General features: G+C 34.0%; 1 protein-coding gene across 1 annotated transcript; it reads left to right on the forward strand.

The window, feature by feature from the left end:
* The first annotated feature begins 4,652 nt into the window (after nucleotides 1–4,652).
* On the forward strand, nucleotides 4,653–19,952 carry gnmt (glycine N-methyltransferase). Its single transcript, XM_051133134.1, has 6 exons — nucleotides 4,653–4,958; nucleotides 8,661–8,788; nucleotides 8,860–8,973; nucleotides 9,045–9,187; nucleotides 11,652–11,776; nucleotides 19,313–19,952. The coding sequence occupies exons 1-6, from the start codon at nucleotides 4,753–4,755 to the stop codon at nucleotides 19,482–19,484; spliced, it is 888 nt and encodes a 295-aa protein (XP_050989091.1). The 5' UTR covers nucleotides 4,653–4,752; the 3' UTR covers nucleotides 19,485–19,952.
* The last annotated feature ends 1,735 nt before the right edge of the window (nucleotides 19,953–21,687 follow it).

A 21,687-nucleotide genomic window follows, 5' to 3' on the forward strand; every position in this document is an offset into this window, starting at 1 on the left:
CTATATGTCATAACAAAATCATAACATAAATAGCATCATAACAAGAAATAGTTTAATAGCTATGATACTGGGTTTGAAATCAAATGTTTGCATAGTTATGACAGAAAACACTAGCATCTAACAATGCCTTGGGAAAAACAATCTTAAGAAATAAAGTTTAGGCATAAACCCAAATAGGAAATAAAACAGTTATTGAATAAGCATGTGTCCTATACTGTGTCCTAAACTCCTGAAACATTGGTGTCTCATTTTAGAGCAGTCAATGCAATTTATGAAGGAAAGTCAATTAAATCTGTAAGTGGGAGTGGGTGTGTGTGGAAAAATTCAGATGTAATCCCCTTTGTAATCACTGGCATTTTTCAAAAGTAACTGTAATTTAATTACACATTTTTTCTCAGTAACTGTAACTAATTACAATTATATTTATTTTGTAATTAAATTATGTAATTCTGTTACATGTAACTAGTTACTCCCCAACACTGATCATTAGTCAGTTAGCTGATGATACTTGTCTTTTTCTTAAAAATGAAAGTTTCACAAGTTGCCTTAAATTAACTTAATTTTTTTTCCAAAGGTTTAGTAGTAAGCTCCAACAAAAGTGAAATTTTGTATGTACACGATTCAAACTGTTTATGGTATGAAAGTTAAATGTCATGTAAAATATAGGGGTTGATATCTGCAGATCAGATTCAGATGGTCTCCATCATAATTTTCAGCCAAGGCATAATATTAAAAAGATTTTATGTTGCTGGCTGCAGAGAGACATGACAATTTATGGGAGAATCCTGTTAACTAAGGCAGAGGGCATATCACGCCTAGTTTATCCTGCTTTTTTCCTTTATGTTGATCCAAAAACTATTAAATCTATTAACTCTCGGCTATTCCGCTTTATTTGGGAAAATAAGTCAGAATGTGTTCAAAGGAAAGTTATGATAAGAAATTATAAGGATGGTGGTCTTAACACATTAGATCTTGAAGCCATTAACTAGACTTTCAAAATGAACTGGTTTAAGCATTGTTTATCTAATAATGAGTTACCCTGGTTTTGGATTCCTAACCTTATCTTCAAATGTGGCCTTAAATTGATATTGTCCTGTAAGTGTAGTAAGTTACCTATCAAACTCTCAAATTTTCATAAACAAGCCCTAGAATCCTGGAAGATTGCTTTTAAACACAACTTCTCCCTGCACATGTGTATTATTTGGAACAATGAAAATACATTGTCTGGTAACAAATCGCTTTTTTTAATTGATTGGGTGAATCTTTTTTTTTTTTTTTTTTTTCTGATTTATTCAGTGCTCATGGGGCCCTTCTTTCCTTTCCTGAATTTGTGTTTATAAAAGGTGTAACAATCAGAGATTTTAATAAGGTGATTAAAAGTATACCTGTCAGTTTGAAAACTTTGTTTAGAGCTCATTTATGTTATGGCTGTGTAAACAACCATTTGCATTCAGTGGAGTTCATGTATTAGATAAAAATGCAATAATGTGTTTAACAGAAATGCCCTTTCTTCAACTCCAGGATGCCCCACTAAAGCACAATCTAAATGGAGAATGTGTTATCTGGACTATGATTTGAAAAAAATTATGGACCTTTCCTCACTTTTTATTGCAAGTAAAATTAAAGAACTCCATTTCAAAATTGTTCATAGATACTACCCTTGTAATTTATTCTTCATTGTGCTCATTTTGTAATACTGATGAAGAATCTATTCTACATCTGTTTTGTCATTGCCCATTTTCCAAGTCTTTTTGGTCAAGAGTTACCATATTAATATCTTTCTGCTGTAACAAAATGATAGAAATGAAAGAATCCTTTTTTTTTTTTTTTTTTTTTTTTTTTTTTTTGTCTGACTTTCATTCTAAAGAAAGTAATCTTGAACATACTGTATTATTGCTTTGACTTCAGGTTAAATTTCACCTTCATAAAGCCAGAACCTTTCATTGTAAACCTAACTTTAGATTGTTTTTATCTGATTTAAAGTCTCTTTTTGCTTCTTTTAGGAATGTGCCCAAACATTTGAACCTTTTAACATTCTTGAGTCTGCTGTACAGCATCTTTGAGGCGTTTCATTTCCCCTTATTTATAATATATTAGGTTTCGTGAAGCTCTCATAACTGCATGTGATGGTGTCCGTATGCCCCCTGTTACATCTTTACTACTGTAATATTTGAATTTGCAATAAAAAAAAAATAAAAAAGCAGGTCGCGCACATCCGCCATGTTTGTAGTTTTTAACGGTTTAGTCGTGTTTGTAGTTCTGGGCTGAATTCTTCGCCAAAGCGCAATGGATTGTGGGCAACGTTAGAGTGTGCACGGATCCACACTTTTGACCTGAAATAGTAGACCATCCGGGGACTTTTGGCATACTCTTTTCAGGGTTGGTGTTTCAGTATTAGTGTGCAAACTTTATAGTCCTGATATGAAACAGGTGATAGCTAAAAACGAGTTCCTAGGCAGAGGGAACCTGGGAAATGGAGTAAGGGAAATGGGTGAGCGGTAGGTAATAGGAATGGAGTGCCCTCTAGCGGAACACTCAAGCTGGTGATCGTAACAATAGCGAATGCCCAACTCTAAAATAGGAGCTTCTTAGGCGCGTTTGTAGTTAAATTTATGCAAGAAAAAAGTAACTAAAATGTATAACTAGAGCATGAATATAATAGGCTAAGAAACAATGAAAAAAAAATAAATAAATAAATAAAAATAAAAAAGGAAACATTAGGACATGTTATCTGTACAACTGGGAGAGTCTATATATATATATATATATATATATATATATATAGGTTTTTTTTCTGTTGATACATGTAGTATGTAGTGCAGTTGTGCAGATAACATTTATCAGTCCTCACTTTCTAGAGCAGTAGAGCAACACAAATATTCGACTTAAGCTGCTCTTTAACCTCATTGTCTTCGTGCAATAGGTCAAAGGTCGAACTAATGTTTATTCTGTTCCTCATTGCTTAAGGTAATAAAAAAAATACATTTGCCAACAACTCGACAGGTTTTACTTCACTTTGAACTTCAGAAGCAAAGTATCAAATCTTTTAGGTATTAATAACAACGATTCGACATATGTCCACCATTTCCAACATTATCATTTCAATCAGACTTTTCCTGACATTTTATTTATTTATATTAATTTATTTACACAAAACTACCAATGTCTTGTCTATTAAGATCGTGGTTCACTGTCGAGGACAAAGAAAATATTAACTGAATTATATTTTCCAGTGTCTTCTAAATTGTTCATACCATGTTACATTAAGTCACGTATCATGTAACATTCTTATTGCTTTCTATTTAGAAATAACAACGCGTTTAGTATTGTAAATTTAATACTGTGTGTTAACAAGGGCCCCTAATTGTTAAATATATGTATTAGATTGTAAGCGGAGTTTGCCAAACATAGCACTTGTCATTTGTTATACAAATTACTTAGTTTGTCTAAGGGATTTAAATTCTGTAGAATTAAAGATTTTTATGTAATGTCAAAAGATAAAACACTTTTCTGCTTACCTACATTCACTTAATCTAGATTGGCTGATTCCATAAAAAGTTAACATAAATCACACAGTACAAAACCACTGTTGAAAAAGGTTCACATTTTATTCTGTTATCTAACTGTTATCTTTAATCCAGTGCTGTTGTGCTTGATGGAGTACTACACTGGATAGGGTGGCCAGTTAATTTACATCCAACATCCAGTGGAAAGCTGGAAGATGATATCACTGTTTTCTTAGAGCTGCCTTATAGATGAATTTAAATAATTTCATAATTGGTGGACTTCATATATTTTTCAGACCGAACTGAATCAACAATGAACTGATTTCAGCTGAATAATGACTGTTTACTATTATCTTTTTAGAGGTGCTTTACAGCAGAATTTAATTTTGTTTGCATCGCCGAAGCACTATTTTCTTTATTTTTGTGTGTATAACTGTAAAGATTCTTTTAAACTATCTTTATTGTATAATGTGCTATATAAATAAAGGTCTTGACAACTATTTTCTATTGAATGAGTGTTCACACTGGTCACTGAGTACAAGAGAGGTGAGGGGGTGGAAAGAGATTATCTGTTCAAGAATGCAAGTCAGTTTTTGTGCTGAGTGCAGACTTTGTCTATGCTGCATTTTGGGCATTAGGAAAATAAATACATTTTTATGACTGGAGTTTAACAGTTACAAAAAATATAACAGCAGCTTAATGAATTTAATAAGCAATTTAATAACTTGTAGTCTAGTGACTAAGCCTCGAGCACAAATCTATGTTATTCGTATAAGTGCTTTATAGTGTTCGATTTATTTATTTATTTATTCACTGACAAAAAAAAAAAAATACATTTGCCAACAACTCAACGACAGGTTTTTACTTTACTTTGAACTTCAGAAGCAAAGTATCAAATCTTTTAGGTCTTAATGCCCACGATTCGACATATGTCCACCATTTCCAACATTATCATATCAATCACACTTTTCCTGACATTTAATCTTTAACCTTTTAAAAATCTGACGAAACACAGGTCTGATGTGTATCTTCCAGCCTTGACACGTCATCACAAGTCTCGGCCAATAGAAATGTAGGCGTGAGAGTGTTCACGCATCCGATTGGTCAAAAGTTTCTGTTTCAACACGGACGCAATATAAATGTCAACATTGACGTTGTAAGCATGAATAAGAAACTCAAATAAGAGAAGACAGGAGACTCATTTAAGTCCGGAAGACGAACAGTTCACGTGGCGTGGTAATTCAATATGGTGGACAGTGTTTACCGTACACGCTCTCTCGGTGTAGGTGTAGTTGGTCTTCCTGATCAGTATGCCGACGGTAAAGCAGCGAAAGTGTGGCAGCTGTACATCGGAGACACTCGGAGCAGGACAGAGGAGTACAAGAGCTGGGTGCTGTCCCTGTTAAGAAAACATGAGGTTCAGAAAGTGCTGGATGTAGCCTGCGGAACAGGGTATGATCTAAATTAAATAATAATTATAGTAATAACTTCTAAGATTCAAAGATTTTTATGGCTGCACAAATAATTTAGCCTTATGGAGTTTAGTCCAGACTGGTTGCTTTGTGGTTCACCTAACGCCACCTCTCAGAAATCTGAGTCATGTGGTTGGTCTGAGTCATTGTAGCTGAACTGCACAAAAGCTGTGTTGCAGCAAGAGTTATGTCTGCTTGTGTTATTTGTGTCTGGCAGGGTGTGTGTGTGTGTGTGTGTGTGTGTGTGTGTGTGTGTGTGTAGACAGATAGATAGATAGATAGATAGATAGATAGATAGATAGATACTGGCATTTATATTTGACTGCCAAAAATCTGTGTACCGTCATGATTTTATTTTAAAAATATGTTTTGTATGGCATAAAGAGGTAATAAGTCATACCTCTGCAAAAAATAAATAAATGGATAAAAACTGGATTTATTTGTGGTGAGGTAGTGACAGACAGTTCAGATTTTTGTACAATATATGACCCACTTAAACATCTGCTCCCTGCCAATGAAACATGGACACACTAACTTGTCTAATAATATCTGCTGCTGCTGGCCAGTGCTGTGTAGTAGCTGTATTTGGGGGAGTGTCTTTATGCACAATTGTTAACTCGGCATAACTAACAAGACCTGTTTTCCATTTAGATGAACTCCAACCCAGACATTTTATTTTCCACACAGGGATGTCTGTAGCAGATATTTAACCACACACCAATTTAAACAGTAAATTATATGTTTAAAGTCAGCATGAAATGAACTTATCCGACTTTTCTTCTCTAATGCGATGTATATCCAAATTAAAAGATCTTCTAGTACAAGAAATATAGGTCGGGACCTTATTTATTGAATTTAAAAAAGTTGTTTTGCAAACTAAATGGAGGCAGATCTGAATGCAAGTTTGCAGTTAGATGTGGAGTAAGAAGTTGCTGGAGGGGAGGGACTGAAACTCATCTAGCCATTGGACGTTCTTATTTCCCAGCCTTCACACCAGTATATATGTCAGAAAATAAATTTTGTTACAAGGGGAATACAAGAGAACGTAAAAAAAAAAAAAAAAAAGAAGAAGAAAACAAGAAAAGAAAAATATTTCTTTGAATAAATTATAATAAATACTGCAACATTCTATTAAAAATGCCTATTATGATTTAATGGTGTCAGTACTCTTTCAGTGAAAAACTGCAAAGCTCAATATGTGTAACAGAAGAGAAAGACTTGACAAATACATGCATCAATCTGTTTTCTGCTTTTATTAAATGTATGCTTTAAATTAAAACTTTTTTTTTTTGCATGCAATTTAATGTAAAATGTAGAACTGCCAAGGATTGTGAGTTTCCTTAAAATTGATTAAATATTCCCACCATTATATATATTTAGCTTTATTCCATTTTGTCATTATAACTGTGTCATTCTGTTCTCTTTATTTCAGTTATCCCTACAGCCCTGACAGCCCTAAAAAGTAGAATAAATAAATAAATAAATAAACCTGACTCTAAATAAATCTCTGCATCTAGGTGTGCTGAAAGTTGTCAAGTTATAATAGGTAGAACAAAAACATTGTTATTTAGGCAATTCATGAAAGTGCTTTAGAGCATTTAGAGCAGGGGTTCTCAAATAGTTTAGATAGAATGGAATAGATTATAGATTAGTCAATAGATTAGAGTATGTGAATATTAAAGCACAAAAAGACTGCTATCTGAATTTCTCTGTGTGAATGAATGGCACAGTTTCTCTACTACACATACTGAAGTATACGTGATACTCATGAAGTTTTTAGCATTTGCTGTGTCACTATATAAGGACATGAACATCATCTCCAGAGCTGCTCTGAGAGTCACTTCACTAGCATTTCACCATTTCATTTGATAAAGCACTTGTATAATTGTATCACAAAGAATTTCAAATGTGTGCATGACAACCTGTCAAAATAATAAAATGTTTTACTATAGTACAGTAGAATGCTCAAGTTAATAAAGTTAATAAATAAATAAATAATACAATTATTAAAATGATACTTTAAAGAAATAATTAACATAATAATTTTTCTTTTGTTTTGCCAAAAAATAAAGTATAATGGACCCTTTTTACATTTCTGTGTTTCTCAGAAGCAGAAGTCATCATAGTTGGATTAACTTCTGTAGAGGTGAACAGGAGACTACATCCAATATATAGTTTTTGCATATCCATTTGATCAAATAGCAAAAGAAAAACACACAGCTTTCAAAAAGAGTTAAAAATAGAGAGAGATTGATATAAGAACAATGTAAAATATAGTCACTCCCAAAGCTGCTGTATTAGAAACACCCTTAGAGTAGCTTTAACTATTTGTTTGTAGTTTCATCCAAAGGTAATATAATATGGAGTATAGTGTTATAAGTGTATAAGTGTGATTATTATTATTATTATTATTATTATTATTATTATTATTTTTTTTTTTTTTTTTTTTTTTTAAATGGAAAAAAAAAATAAAAGCTTGTACAAACAGGATCTACGATACTGGTTATCTTTAAAATGCATGAACACAGTCTGTGCAAAGGGTCTAGTGATAAATTTTGATTTGATTACCACTGTTTTTATAATAAATTTGTATTAAATCATAAATGTAAAGAAAAAATGAATTTAAATTATAAAACAAAATTTCAAAAAATGAAACATTTCATAGATGTAAAAATTATCAATTGTTAAGTAGGTAAAATTGTATGAATTAAATTAATTAGCCATGCTTTTTGGTTTACTTGGAAGAAAAAAAAGTGGAACAAAAGTGGAGCAACCAGTATTTACAAACAACCAACAGTTCCAGCATTGAACTCCATTCAGTTTAGTGTTTCTCAAATACACTTGCTTGTACATTGATGAAATTACTGCATTAACGTTTTTAATGTATTAGTTGCCTCAGAAATCAGAAATTCTTAAGAATCTAGTCAGTAATGGTGTAGTGTTTCACTGAATGCAAGGTTGCCCTGTATAAATAAATAAATAAATATTAAAATACAAAACTTAAAAAAAGTACTTATGATCGACAATACTCTTTTGAGCAACTAAGCATCTGGTGGTTAAACCATGGCATTACATATGGATATTATTTTTCTAGCCACCAGATGCCTCTAATTTTCTTCTTTGCATTGGAATTCATAAAACCTTTTTTTTCTGTATTTTAACCTTAAATACTACATTAATTGTAGTATAAATAATAAACATGTTAGAAAAAAAATGTCTTAAATGGCCATTAATGGATCAGAATTATTGCCTAAATATTATTTCAAACCAAAACTCTTTTCATAATAATAAATAAATATATAATTGATCTAAAATACAATACATTTATTTAGTTAATAAAATATTACACGTAAGGTGTCTGGTCATCTTTGACCACCAAGGAGTTGTGTGACCCAAGTAAGGAATACCTGTGGGTTAAACTCAAAAAGAAAAAAAAAAAAAAAAAAAAAAAACATTTTATTGTTGTCTCTTTATCACTCCTCAGAATAAAATGCTAAAGAGTTGTAATCAATACACATTAAGATTTTTCCAGAAATTGCTGCATATAGATCCCCATATGCAAATAAACAGGTTGTTTTTTATATATATATATATATAATTACTCTGGTCAATACCACCAAGAAAGACCAATATATTCCTCTAATATGAGTTGTTGTTTTTTTGTTTGTTTGTTTTTTATAAGGGTGGATTCCATCATGTTGGTAGAAGAGGGATTCAAGGTGGTTAGTGTGGATGCCAGTGACAAAATGCTCAAATATGCTCTTAAAGAGAGATGGGAGAGGAGAAAAGAACCCGCCTTCGATAACTGGGGTAAGGGGAGATTTTACTGTTATGCGAGAATCAGCTAAATGTTTCTTCATGGTCTGGTCTTTTTATTTCAGTAATTGAGGAGGCCAACTGGCTAACATTACCAGATGATGTTAAAAAACCTGGAGATGGGTTTGATGCAGTGATCTGTCTGGGCAATTCGTTTGCTCATTTACCAGACTTCAAAGGTAAGAATACCAAAGCAAAATAGCTTATTTCTACGAATTTATCAATTAAACTACTTTCTCATATCTCACAGGGGACCAGAGTGATCAGAAGCTTGCCTTACAAAACATAGCCAGCATGGTGAAACCTGGAGGGATCCTAATCATTGACCACCGTAATTATGATTACATCCTTGAGACTGGCCAAGCACCCCAAGGAAAGAATATTTACTATAAGGTAGTTATAGGCCCACTGAGGTGTGCTGACCTAATTTGCAGTGAAACAGAAAGTTGAGGCAAGACATGTTGCGTGTGTTACCCTTTTGTAAAAATAGCCAATAGTGTTTCATTTACATTACAGCCACAGTTTGAAAAATGTGTTTAATAGATTACTCCTTTAGGCCCTGTTTACATCTGGTATTAATTTTTTTGTCGATCTGACCACTAGTGTTGTTTTTGGCAGCCTGTTTTAATTTTAGTTTTAGTCTAGTCTTTGTATAAAGCTGTCATTTTAGTTTTTATTAGTTTTAGTCACGTTCATACTCTTTTATTTTCGTCTAGTTTTAGTCGAGGAAAACTGATGACATTTTAGTCTAGTTTTAGTCGACAAAAACTGATGACATTATTCTAGTTTTAGTCAATGAAAATTGTATTTTAGTCTATTTTTAGTAATGCACTTCTATTTAACCCAGTCAATATAGTATAAGTACCTAGTAGTATAGTCAAGATACAAATATGCGCACGTGATTGGTGTGTGTCAGACGGTGAACACAAAACTTTCCCTGGAGTCTGCCATTGCAAAGCAATTTCCCTGAAGCATTGGCTCTGATCTGTCATATGGCCTATCAGGGCTTAAACGGATCGCAGTCGATCCGTGATGCGTACGGACCAGGTCAAAACCCCACCGTTCAGCATGTGATTTCGCAGGTTAATTTGCCAATTTACACGTTCAAGCTATTTAAAACCACAAGAAGAATTAACGAAACAGAACTCGATTCGTTACTTGCCCGCTGTTCTCGCATACACCCGAAGCAAACACAACGACGTGTTTCAGACAGAGCGGCATACCGAGTTGATTCCTCTTTCACCTCTCCCTGCGTTTAAGATGCATACGCATGGGAGTTTGCGGTTACGTCGCTATATTGGAAGTATTTCTGTTTTAAACCATGAAGGCGAGCCAATGGATATCAAACTTTGTGCAATAGTTATGCCGGTGAACGTCTTAACTTCAGTTTTAACTTTACAATTCACTATATAGAAAGTGAAAGTAAAAAATAACTGACAGAGTTTTCTAACACTGCAATACGGCGCATATTCTCTCAGACACGAATCTACTTCAACATGTGCTGATAACGGTACATAACTGTCTAATAGTCTTAATAATTGTAATTTCAGGCCTATAATCCCCCCGGTTCGCGAGTGGGGCTTGAGGAAGTGACGTCGCCTGCGTCTGCGCAGTGCGACTTGATGCAACCCACTTCAGAAATACTGCAAAATAATAATAATAATAACGCGACTAAACAAACCGAAATAACGTTATAACATTTCGTTTCGTCTCGTTTTGGTCAACGAAAATAAAGAGACATTTTAGCATAGTTTTTATTTTGTAAACCACATTTAGTCTCGTTTTTATTGCATTATACATTTAATTATAGTCATCGGCTGCGTCCGAAAGCCTAGTCAGCTGACTTGCTGCCTCGGTGCCTTATCAGGCAGTGACTTCGAAGGCTGCGAAGGAAACTCTAGAAACAGTTTCAGACAGACTTCAGAGGCAGCAGAACGTGACGCCGTTGCTAGGTTACCTAACCGTTAAGTTGTAGATTTTGTAGAGAAACAATCTTATACAGCTATATATAAATGCTTAAATAATACATGAAGACCTCAATGTCATTACCCAACGAAGGTCTGTGTGTCGGAGAGGACGACTGAGAATGCCAGCTACTTTTTGCTTGAAAAAATAAAAGCACTGATGCAAGTAATATTGCAGAACAGGTCATTGTTATTAGTGGCTGTTTCGTTATTATTGGTAGTATATTTTAAATATTATTCTTATTCACTACTCATTTGAACCCTTTTAACATTTTACTAAATACTATTATTACAAAAAAATATTATTATGCTTTTTACACTATTACGATTCATAAAGTATATCATGGTCAAGATCTCATCTATTATTTAAAGTAACAAGTTTAATTTCACCAGAATATCTTTATTTATATAGCCTATATGGCGCACACGCACAGGATTGTGGGAAATCGAAGGCAGCGAAGGATACATCTATGCTGCCTTCAAAATTCCATCAGAAGAAGGTACCTCCGGAGACAGGAAGTGAAGCAGAATTAGAATTCAGACATGCCTTGATGCCTTCCTGCCTTGGAATGCAGCATTTTAGAGCTTTCGGACGCAGCCGTCACACGACCAGCATTTACGTTGCGTCTCGTCTTGTTTTCGTCTCGTGATAAAGGTTCGTTGACGACGATATTTAGTCACAATTTTCGTTGACGAAAGCAACACTACTGACCACAAGTGGGCAACACTAAAGACAGGTGTAAATGCATTAGACCAGATTGCTTTAGTAGTCTACACACTCATATGGTCATGTGTTCGAACAGCCATTAAAGTTGACGTTCTCTTGATTTGTGCCTGTGTCAAAGTCTAGAAATTATGATGAAATATGAAAAAAATCAGGGCTTGTTTTTCAGAGTGACCTGAAACAGGACATCTCCACTTCAGTGCTGTGGGTTAATAGCAAGCCTCATATGATCACACTGGACTACACTCTGGTACTGCCTCAACCAGAGGACGTTCAGACTCCGCCTGATACAAGGTACTGTGACCGCCTGATACAAGGTACTCTGGTGGGGTCAACTTTTGAGTAGTGATTAGGATGTAATTATAGATTACTCTATAGATTATTAACTAGAACATGGATGTACAAAAAATCAGAAGGGGGCAAACACTTTTTCACCGTACTGTATGTTAGGGTTATCACGATACCATACAGCACTATACCAGGATAAGTATTGCGATACAAAAAGATATTACAGTACTGTCCTGAATAAACTATTTCACACAACAGGAGTTTATATATACTCTACAAGACAAAATAATAACTGAATGTATAAAATTTACCCTGTTAAAAAATGTCCATACCCCTGAATCTTAATATTTCTTAATGAAAATAACATGCAATTTTCATGATTCCTCTTATTTTGTTAAAATATTAACATTTTGCATGTTCGGCAAGGGGTATGTAAACTTATGAGCACAACTGTGTGTGTGTGTGTGTGTGTGTGTGTGTTTAACTATAGTTGTGCAGTAAAATTTACTTTTCTCAGGGGGTCAGTAACAAATGTAGCAGTCTGTATCTGGTGTGACCACTAGACTACAGTGTATTTCATCCTCATGGACTCCACCAGATTAGTCGGTTCTTGCTTTAAGATGTTACCCCACTCTTCCACCAAGACACAGCTGCCCTTCCTGTATCCCTGTATCACTGTCTTAGGCATCTTACTTTATATACATCAAAGTTTATTGTTTAAGATCCTGGACATTTTATTCTGGTCAGCAGAAAGTTCCCTTTACTGTCCTACTGGCCTGTTTAATTAAATTAACACTTCATTATTTTTTTCATTTCATTCTTTAACATTAGATAGCTTGGTAATATTAATTTTTAAATACATTTTTATTTATTTATTTTTCTCAGAATGTTTGCATGATTCAGTATTTCGTTCTTTTTTTTTTAATAATTTAACTTGTCCACTTGTGTAACCACAACATGATTTTTGTAACCTTTTCTTTCTTAACCATCTGGTTAAAGAAATCTCTGTTCCAAGTGTGAGGTCCGCTCAAAAAGGCAAAAATGCATTCTGTGTGAATAGTCTCTCAGGACTAGCAATGACGGTAGGGCTTGGATTTGATTCCATCAAGGAGAAGCGATCCAGTAAGGAGCTAATAGTGTTTGGAAACTTGCTTCATTTCTGCGAATAGGTTCATAAGTTTCAGTGAACTGGTTTCAGAAATGATTCAGCAGGGTTTTTTTGCTGTTGTTTTTTTTTTGTTGTTTTTGTTTTTTTTTAACTCATGTAATGATATTCACCACATCACTTAGAGTACATTTCTAATAACTCAGTGTTATGGTATGTCATGCTGAAGCATTCAGATATTGCCACATGTGAACTAATAGCTGATTCTCACGTTCACTGATTCAGTGGTGTTTGTTGTCACCATTTTATTCTGTTGTCCTGCATGTTGAACTCGACCAAAATGTAGGCTTCTGACACATATTGTGTATACAATATTGGACAAATTTCCTAAATGAAGGCACACATTAGAATTATTGGTCTAAAAAAGTAATTTGGTGTTACATGGTGAAAATGATATGCTGTACACAGTGAAAACTTTTGAGTGGCACTTAAACTACACAAAGAGATAAAAGATGCATGGTGTGGCCTCTCAGTTGAAAGATTTAGGTACAAAATGACAATACTAGGTCATTTTGTGCATATGGTTAGTCCAACACCTCACTGATGCCTATGTTCCATTCCAATTTTCCAGTATCTCATACTCACACAAGAAGGGAATAAATTTATAATTTATAAATTTCTACTTTAATCTTAATTAAATCATTTTAAATCTCATAAGAATAAATATTAAGAAGTTTTTGATTAAAGATCAAAGATTAAAGATTCATAAAGATTTTTTTTTTGTTTGTTTTTTGCGGTGCGGGTACAGGTCTGGGAATCACTAGGCATAGACGGATTGCAGGTCCAATAGTTAAGACTATATAGACTCAATTCAATACCCACTGATAGGCTGTTTTCAAATGCTCTCAGCATGTTTGTGTTCATGCTCTGTAGTCTGAAGACTGTAAAAAAAAAGGTTTCTATTTGCAACGCGATGTGCAGCATTGTAGCCAATTGCGTTACATCTGAAGTAAATGACAGCTTGATCATAAAGGAAGCATTCCCTGATGTCTGTATATAATCTGTTCACATTTTGAGTAAAAGTGTATTTACAATTTTTAATAAAAGTTTTGTTTTTCATTCTGCTAGGAGGACCAGCTGCCGCATATACAGCTTAGAGTGAATGTGCTAAAATGACTGATGTAGTAGATTTAATGTGTGTGCGGTTATAGTCTTTGTCAAACTGGCCAGGTCAGGTACAGAATTAAATTAGTGCTGCTGTCGGATAAGGGGATGGGTGTTCTGCAAGTGCAGGTTTACCACATGGGACTTGTGCAGGACTCTGCTCTAAAAAAACCCGAAGAAAGATGCCTATGGTCCCTACTTACCTATACTTACATATAGCAACGCTGTACCACAGTGGAATTGACATAACGTATTTCGCCATTGGGATTTTTTATAGATAGTGGCATCAATAATATGATTGCAGTTATTTATTTATTTGAAGCGTTTATTGTAGTATAGTTGTATTTATGTATAAACAACCCATTATTATTTCTATACAGCAGTATTCTACAGAAAGGCCAATAGGAAGAGTGCTGAAGTACAGGGGTTGGACATTGAAACTGAAACACTGGACAATATATATTATCGGCCGATAATCCCTTGGGGATGTTTGATCGGCGTCTCTAAAAAGGCTGATCTCATAAACCGATCTAAAGCTGATTACGCACCTGCCGTGAGAGGTTTGGTACGAGATGCAGTGGCATGCTCAGGCACTGTTCAGCACGGGTAAAACAATTATAATGCTGAAGGTGAGGTACAATTCATATTTCTTCATTAAAATAACTTAAGTAATTCGAAAACCTTATGTGAGCTGTAATTTCACAAACAGCGCAAGTGAATGACCGCCCAATATACTGTTTGAGGTTTTATGGCTATATTTGTGCAGCCTGGTGGCTAATCTTCACTGATTGCACATTCTGCCAGTAAGAGCAGAGTGTGAAGTTTGACTATGTGCACCCAATGGTTCAAACATTGTACCCGAAGGAGGTGCCATGTATCAGGATGATAATGCACTAATACACACAGCAAGACTGGTGACAGAGTGGTTTGATGAACATGAAACTGAAGTTGAACATCTCCCATGGCCTGCACAGTCACCAGATCTGAATATTATTTAGCCACTTTGGGGTGTTTTGGAGGAGCGAGTCAGGAAACAGCAACAGCATAATGTAGTGACCTGGCCACTGTTCTGCAAGAGGAGAATGGCTCAAAATCCCTCTGGCTACTGTGCAGGACTTGTATTTGTTATTTCCAAGACAAAATGTTGTTGTATTGGCCGCAAAAGGAGGCGCAACACCATACTAATTGTGTTCTAAAAACAGGTGTTTCAGTTTCATTGTATGCGTTAGCCTTCAGTGAAGGTTAAATGATAGGGATCTACTTAGTTTTGGATTGCATGAGTTCAGAGTATACAAATCTAATGTAAAAAAAAAAAATAATAAATAAAAAAATAGAAAAATTAAATAGAAAAGAAAATAATAAAATCTGTTTTGTTTTGTATTATGTAAGTAAGTGTTCATGTAATAACTTATTTGAAAAAATATTTCATGGTTAGAACATACCATAGAGGGGTGTATATATAATATATATATATATATATATATATATATATAGATATATGTGTGTATGTGTATACATATATATATATATATATATATATATATATATATATATATATATATATATATATATATATATATATATATATATACATACATACACTACCGGGGTCAGTTTGGGGTCAGTACATTTTTTTTTTTTTTTTTTTTTTTTTTTAAGAAATTAATACTTTTATTCACCAAGGATGTATTAAGTTAATAATTAAAAGTTTATTAAAAGTTAATAATAAATAATTTACATTGTTATAAAATATTTATATTTTGAATAAACACTGTACTTTTTAAACTTGTTATTCATGAAAGAATCCTGAAAAAAAAATCACAGGTTCCAAAAAATATTTGGCAGCACAACTGTTGATATTATCCAACATTGATCATTCTAATAATAAATCCGCATATTAGAATGATTTCTGAAGGATCATGTGACACTTAAGACTGGAGTAACAGCTGATAAAAATTCAGCTTTTTATCACAGGAATAAATTCTATTTTAAGGTATGTTAAAATAAGAAACATTTTATATTGTAAAAACATTTTGCAATATTACTGTTTTTTTTCTATATTTTTAATCAAATAAATGCAGCCTTGATGAGCATAAGAGACTTCTTTAAAGACTATCACAAGTCTTACTGACCCCAAACTTTTGAACGGTAGTGTATATATATATATATATATATATATATATATATATATATATATATATTATGTATATATTTATGTATATGTATGCATGTATGTGTGTATATGTATGTGTATATATATATATATATATATATATATATATATATATATATATATATGTATATGTATGTGTGTGTGTGAATCTCACAATGAATCTTTTATTTACTTTGCATCTACACTTAATAATGAGATGATTTGTGCTGAGCACAACACCTGAACAAAATCTCTGGTGATTTGAGCAGTGAGTGGATTCTAACATAAATGACTCTGAATAGCTGTTGGGTTCAAGAAATCAACAAATGCGTCTGTGATTAGCTCCATCGCTCTACGCTGAAAAACACATTGAAATAGCAATCAATCTGAAGAGTGCAAACCATAATGTACTAAATAGTTTGCCAAGTCTGCAATTAAATGATATCATTACAGCTTTAACTGAGGGTGCTATTGATTTTGTTTAGTGAAGTTTTGTTTAGTGAAGTGGGAAAAAAAGAAGTGCTTGTACTCCATGCCCCAATTAACATGCTGACACTTTGACTCTGAGTACTGGCAACATGTCAGAAGTGCCGGTACGCACGAAAAAGTGCCAGTACGCAGAACGCTAAAATACAGAAGTGCCAGTACTGCGTACTGGTGCGTACCGGCCCACTTCAAGCACTGATTTCGTTTAAAAAAGTTTGCTTCCAGAACAAAAATTTACAGATAATTTACTCACCCCCTTGTCATCCAAGATATTCATGTCTTTCTTTCTTCAGTCGATAAGAAATTATGTTTCTTGAGGAAAACATTTCAGAAATTATCTCCATTTAGTGGACTTCAATGGTGCCCCAAAGTTTGAACTTCTAAAATGCAGTTTAAATGCAGCTTCAAATGGCTCTTAACAATCCCAGCCGAGGAAGAAGGGTCTTATCCTGCAAAACAGTCTGTCATTTTAGAAACAAATTGACAATTTATATACTTTTTAACTTCAAAAGCTCGTCTTTTCTAAGTCAGTTTTTTTCTGGTTCAAAATGGTCAATACAGTTAGGGTATGTCCCATCTCATTTTCTTCCCCAACATCAAAATCGCCGTACATCGCTACAGAAGTACTGACCCAGTGTTTACAAAGTGAAGATACAAAGAAGATCAAACTCCCTCTACAAAAAAAAAAAAAGGTAAAACAGCGATGTAGGACGATTTTGACATTGAAGAAGAAAACGAGATGGGAGTTTTCCGACATACCCTAACTGTATTGACCTGGATTGCACAGATTATGCATGTGCATTGCAGAGACAAGACACAATGAGCATTTGAGGTTAAAAAGTACATAAATTGTCAATTTGTTTAGAAAATGACTGATTGTTTCACTAGATAAGACCTTTCTTCCTCAGCTGGGATCATTTAGAGCGATTTGAAGCTGCATTTAAACTGCATTTTGGAAGTTCACACTTCGGGGTACCAACCATTGAAGTCCACTATATGGAGAACATTCCTAAAAATGTTTTCCTCAAGAAACATACAGTACAGTGCAAAAGTTTTAGGCCACTAGTATTTTCACCAGCTTAAAAATGGTTTAAAGTAAGTTATTTCTATCTTTTGCTGTAGCGTGTCAGTAAAAAATATCGGTTTACATTTCCAAACATTCTGTTTGCCATTAATTGTAATAATCTAGTGAGATTTTTGTTTGCACAAGGAGTCTGACGACAGCCAGTGCTCCACACTGATCTAATCTCATCATCATCCAGTCTTCCTGGAATGACATGAAGACACAGAACAAACTGAAACAGAGTAAATCCAGAAGAACTGTGGCAACGTCTCCAAGATGCTTCAAACGACCTTTCTGCAAAGCTACCTGAAAAAATTTGCGCAAGTGCACCTAGGGCAAAAGCTGCTGTAAACGCAAAGAATGGTCGCACCAAATGTTGATTTTATTTAGTTAATAGAAGGTAATTGATAAAGAAAATCTATTTATGACAGCATCCTCATTTTACAGCATTTTTACACAAGTGCCTACAACTTTTAACAGTGCTGCAGCTTTGCAGGTAGGTTTCTTGAAGCATCCTGGAGACTTTGTCACAGTTCTTCTGGATTTAGTCTGTCTGAGTTTGTTCTGTTTCTCCATGTCATTCCAGACAGACTGGATGATGATGAGATCAGATCTCTGTGCAGAGCACTCGCTGTTGTCAGACTCCTTGTGCAAACAAAAATCTCACTGGATTATTACGATTAATGGCAAAATGAATGTTTGGAAATGTAATCTGATATTTCCTGCTGACACACAATACAGCAAAAGACCGATTTTAACTGACTTTAAACCATTTTTTAGCTGATGAAAATACTAGTGGCCTAAGACTTTTGCACAGTACTGTAGTTCTTATTGACTAAAGAAATAAAGACATGAATGACCTCCCAATATATTGTTTGAGGTTTCATGGCTATATTTGTGCAGCCTGGTGGTTAATCTTCACTGATTGCACATTCTGCCAGTAAGAGCAGAGTGTGAAGTTTGACTGTGTGCACCCAATGGTTCAAACATTGAACCCCAAAGGAGGTGCCATGTATCAGGATGATAATGCACTAACATGAACACCTTGAATGACCAGGGGGTGAGTAAATTATCTGTACATTTTTGTTCTGGAAGTGAACTTCTTCTTTAAGGGTGCTTAGCACCCTTTAGCACATCTGTAGAACCGGGGCTTATCAGAAGAAGAAGAATATTAAATCGCATAAATAGCATTTCAGTATTTTTCAAGCCAACATCATAATAAAAAGATAAAGCCTTAAATTTATAAACAATTTGTTCGATGACTAATCAGATTTTGTGTGCTATGGGGCCACTAGTATGTGTAAAATAGTCTGTAGTTATAATACTTGTGGATTTGTAATTAATATGTTGCCCACCCAGTACACCCAGAATCATGACTTATTAGATGTTAGACACAACTAGATGCTTAACGGTTCTATTGATACCCACTACTTGAGTTTTTTTTTTTATTATTATTATTGAACTCTTGCTATTTTAAATGAAATAAGTGTTGTGGGTGTGTAGGTGTGTATGTGTGTATCAGGAATTGATTATACATGATGTTATTAAGATGTTTTCTTTTCTGTCTTGTAGTAAATTCCGCCTGTCATACTACCCCCATCGTTTGGACAGTTTTAAGGAGATTTTAAGAGCATCGTTTTTTGGAAAATGCGAGCACAATGTGTATGGAGACTTCAAGCAATACACCCCAGGGCAAGGAGAGGTTCCCTGTTATTTCATTCATGTGGTTAAAAAGACTACCTAAAGTCACATTGTGTTCTGCCATTTTATTTCATCTTCACATGGAAAATTGATTGGGGAAATTGGTCTGTGCAAACAACTTGACTAGGGCTTGCATGACAATACAAATGCAGGGAGTTCTTTTAGTTCTTTTGCTTTATTTTTTTTTTATTTTTATTTTTTCCCCTTAGGTGGGGGATTTCATACATAATGTATCTTATTTGAACTGGTACATGCTCTTCTTCTAATTATTTCCCTCTGCTTAAATTGAATGAATATATTTTCTCTTTTTATTTACTCTTTCATATTACACATTGTTAAGCATGAACATTTTACATGTACATTGTGTTTGAGTTCACAGAGCACACAAAATGTGTTTTTGTGTTCCACTCTGCTGCTTCATTTGTTTTTGTTTTTTCTATGTAAACATGCACTAGAAAGATGTCTTTGTCCATTGACCCACAAGTCAAAATAAAAAGTAATGCATAAACAATCTCTTTATCAACCCTGAATAAAGCATTGTGGAATATGCTATGTATTATAAACAGATAAGTAAGGAATATAGCAATGGTTATGACACAAATCCGCAGGTACAGCTATTCTATTCAGAGTAACAGCACTAATAGCACAAACTAGCACTAATGAATCGCTCGTTTTTCTAAAGTAAAACTGTCCAACAGCAACATCAAGTAAAGTTACAGCGAGAGCGCGCGTCTCTCTTGCTATTGCCTAAGGCAATAAATAAAATGTATTATTTAAATGGTTACCACCTTGAGTTATTATTTTGGAATAAATGTAAAAAGCTTAAAAACACTAAACTGGTGAGATTTATATATGTGACCCTGGACGACAAAACCAGTCTTAAGTGGCTGGGGTATATTTGTAGCAATAGCCAAACATACATTGTATGGGTCAAAATTATTGATTTTTCTTTTATGGCAAAAATCATTAGGAAATTAACTAAAGATCATGTTCCATGAAGATATTTTGTGAAATTCCTACTGTAAATATATGAAAAAAACTGACCCTTATGACTGGTTTTGTGATCCAGGGTCACATATGGTTTCAATAAATAGAATAACCTATTATTACTTTTTAAATTTAAAATACAGTGGTGGCCAAAATTATTATAACACTAGCATTTTCACCAGCTAAAAAATGGTTTTAAATCAGTTATTACTTTCGTTTGCTGTAGTGTGTCTAAACTGATGAGATTTATATTTGGTTTTAATAAACAGAATAACCTTTTATTACATTGTCAATGTAAATATACAGTGGTGGCCAAAATTATTAGAACACTAGTATTTTCACCAGTTAAAAATAGTTTTAAATCAGTTATTTCTATCTTTTGCTGTAGTGTGTCAGTAGGAAATGTCAGTTTACATTTCCAAACATTAATTTTGCCATTAATTGTAATAATGCAGTTAGATTTTTGTTTGCACAAGGAGTCTGAAAACAACCAGTGCTCCACACAGAGATCTGATCGCATAATCATCCAGGGGTGCGTTTCCCAAAACCAACTATGGTTGCAAGTTCTGTCGTTACCAATAGAGTTCAATGGACCTAACCACCATAGTTAGCTAACCATGCTTTTGGGAAACGCACCCCAGGCTGTCTGTAATGACATGAAGAATCAGAACAAACTGAGACAGACTAAGTCCAGAAGAACTGTGGCAACGTCTGCAAGATGCTTCAAGAGACCTATTTGCAAAACTACCTAAAAACTATGTGCAAGTGTACCTAGGGCAAAAGCTGCAGGTAGGTTTCTTCAAGCATCTTGGAGAAGTTGCCACAGCTCTTCTGGATTTAATCTGTTTCAGTTTGTTCTGTTTATTTAGTGTTAGAGAGTCAAATGTTTTTTGTTTTTTCTAAATAAATAAAAAAGAAAACAAATAGATAAAAAGTATTAGAATAGAGAGGGCTAGAGTTAGAGGGTCAAATAAAGATATAAAGATGAAAGAGATGTGTCGTTTTTGTCATATTTTGAAGATGGCTGAGATGACTTGGATTGAGTTGATTATATATATATATATATATATTAGGGCTAGTAAGCGATTAAATTTAAAGGCTTATATAAAACCTTTTATAAACTACAATAACATTAAACTTATTTCATATTTTCTCTAAACCTTCTTGGATAATTAGATTTGGCCAAATTAAAGATTTGTTGTATGTTGTGTGCTGCTACTGAAAAAAAAATGTAGGAACACCTTCTGATCAAATTAACC

Source organism: Labeo rohita, chromosome 17 (genome assembly GCF_022985175.1).
Source record: "Labeo rohita strain BAU-BD-2019 chromosome 17, IGBB_LRoh.1.0, whole genome shotgun sequence".
Classification (NCBI taxonomy): Eukaryota; Metazoa; Chordata; class Actinopteri; order Cypriniformes; family Cyprinidae; genus Labeo; species Labeo rohita.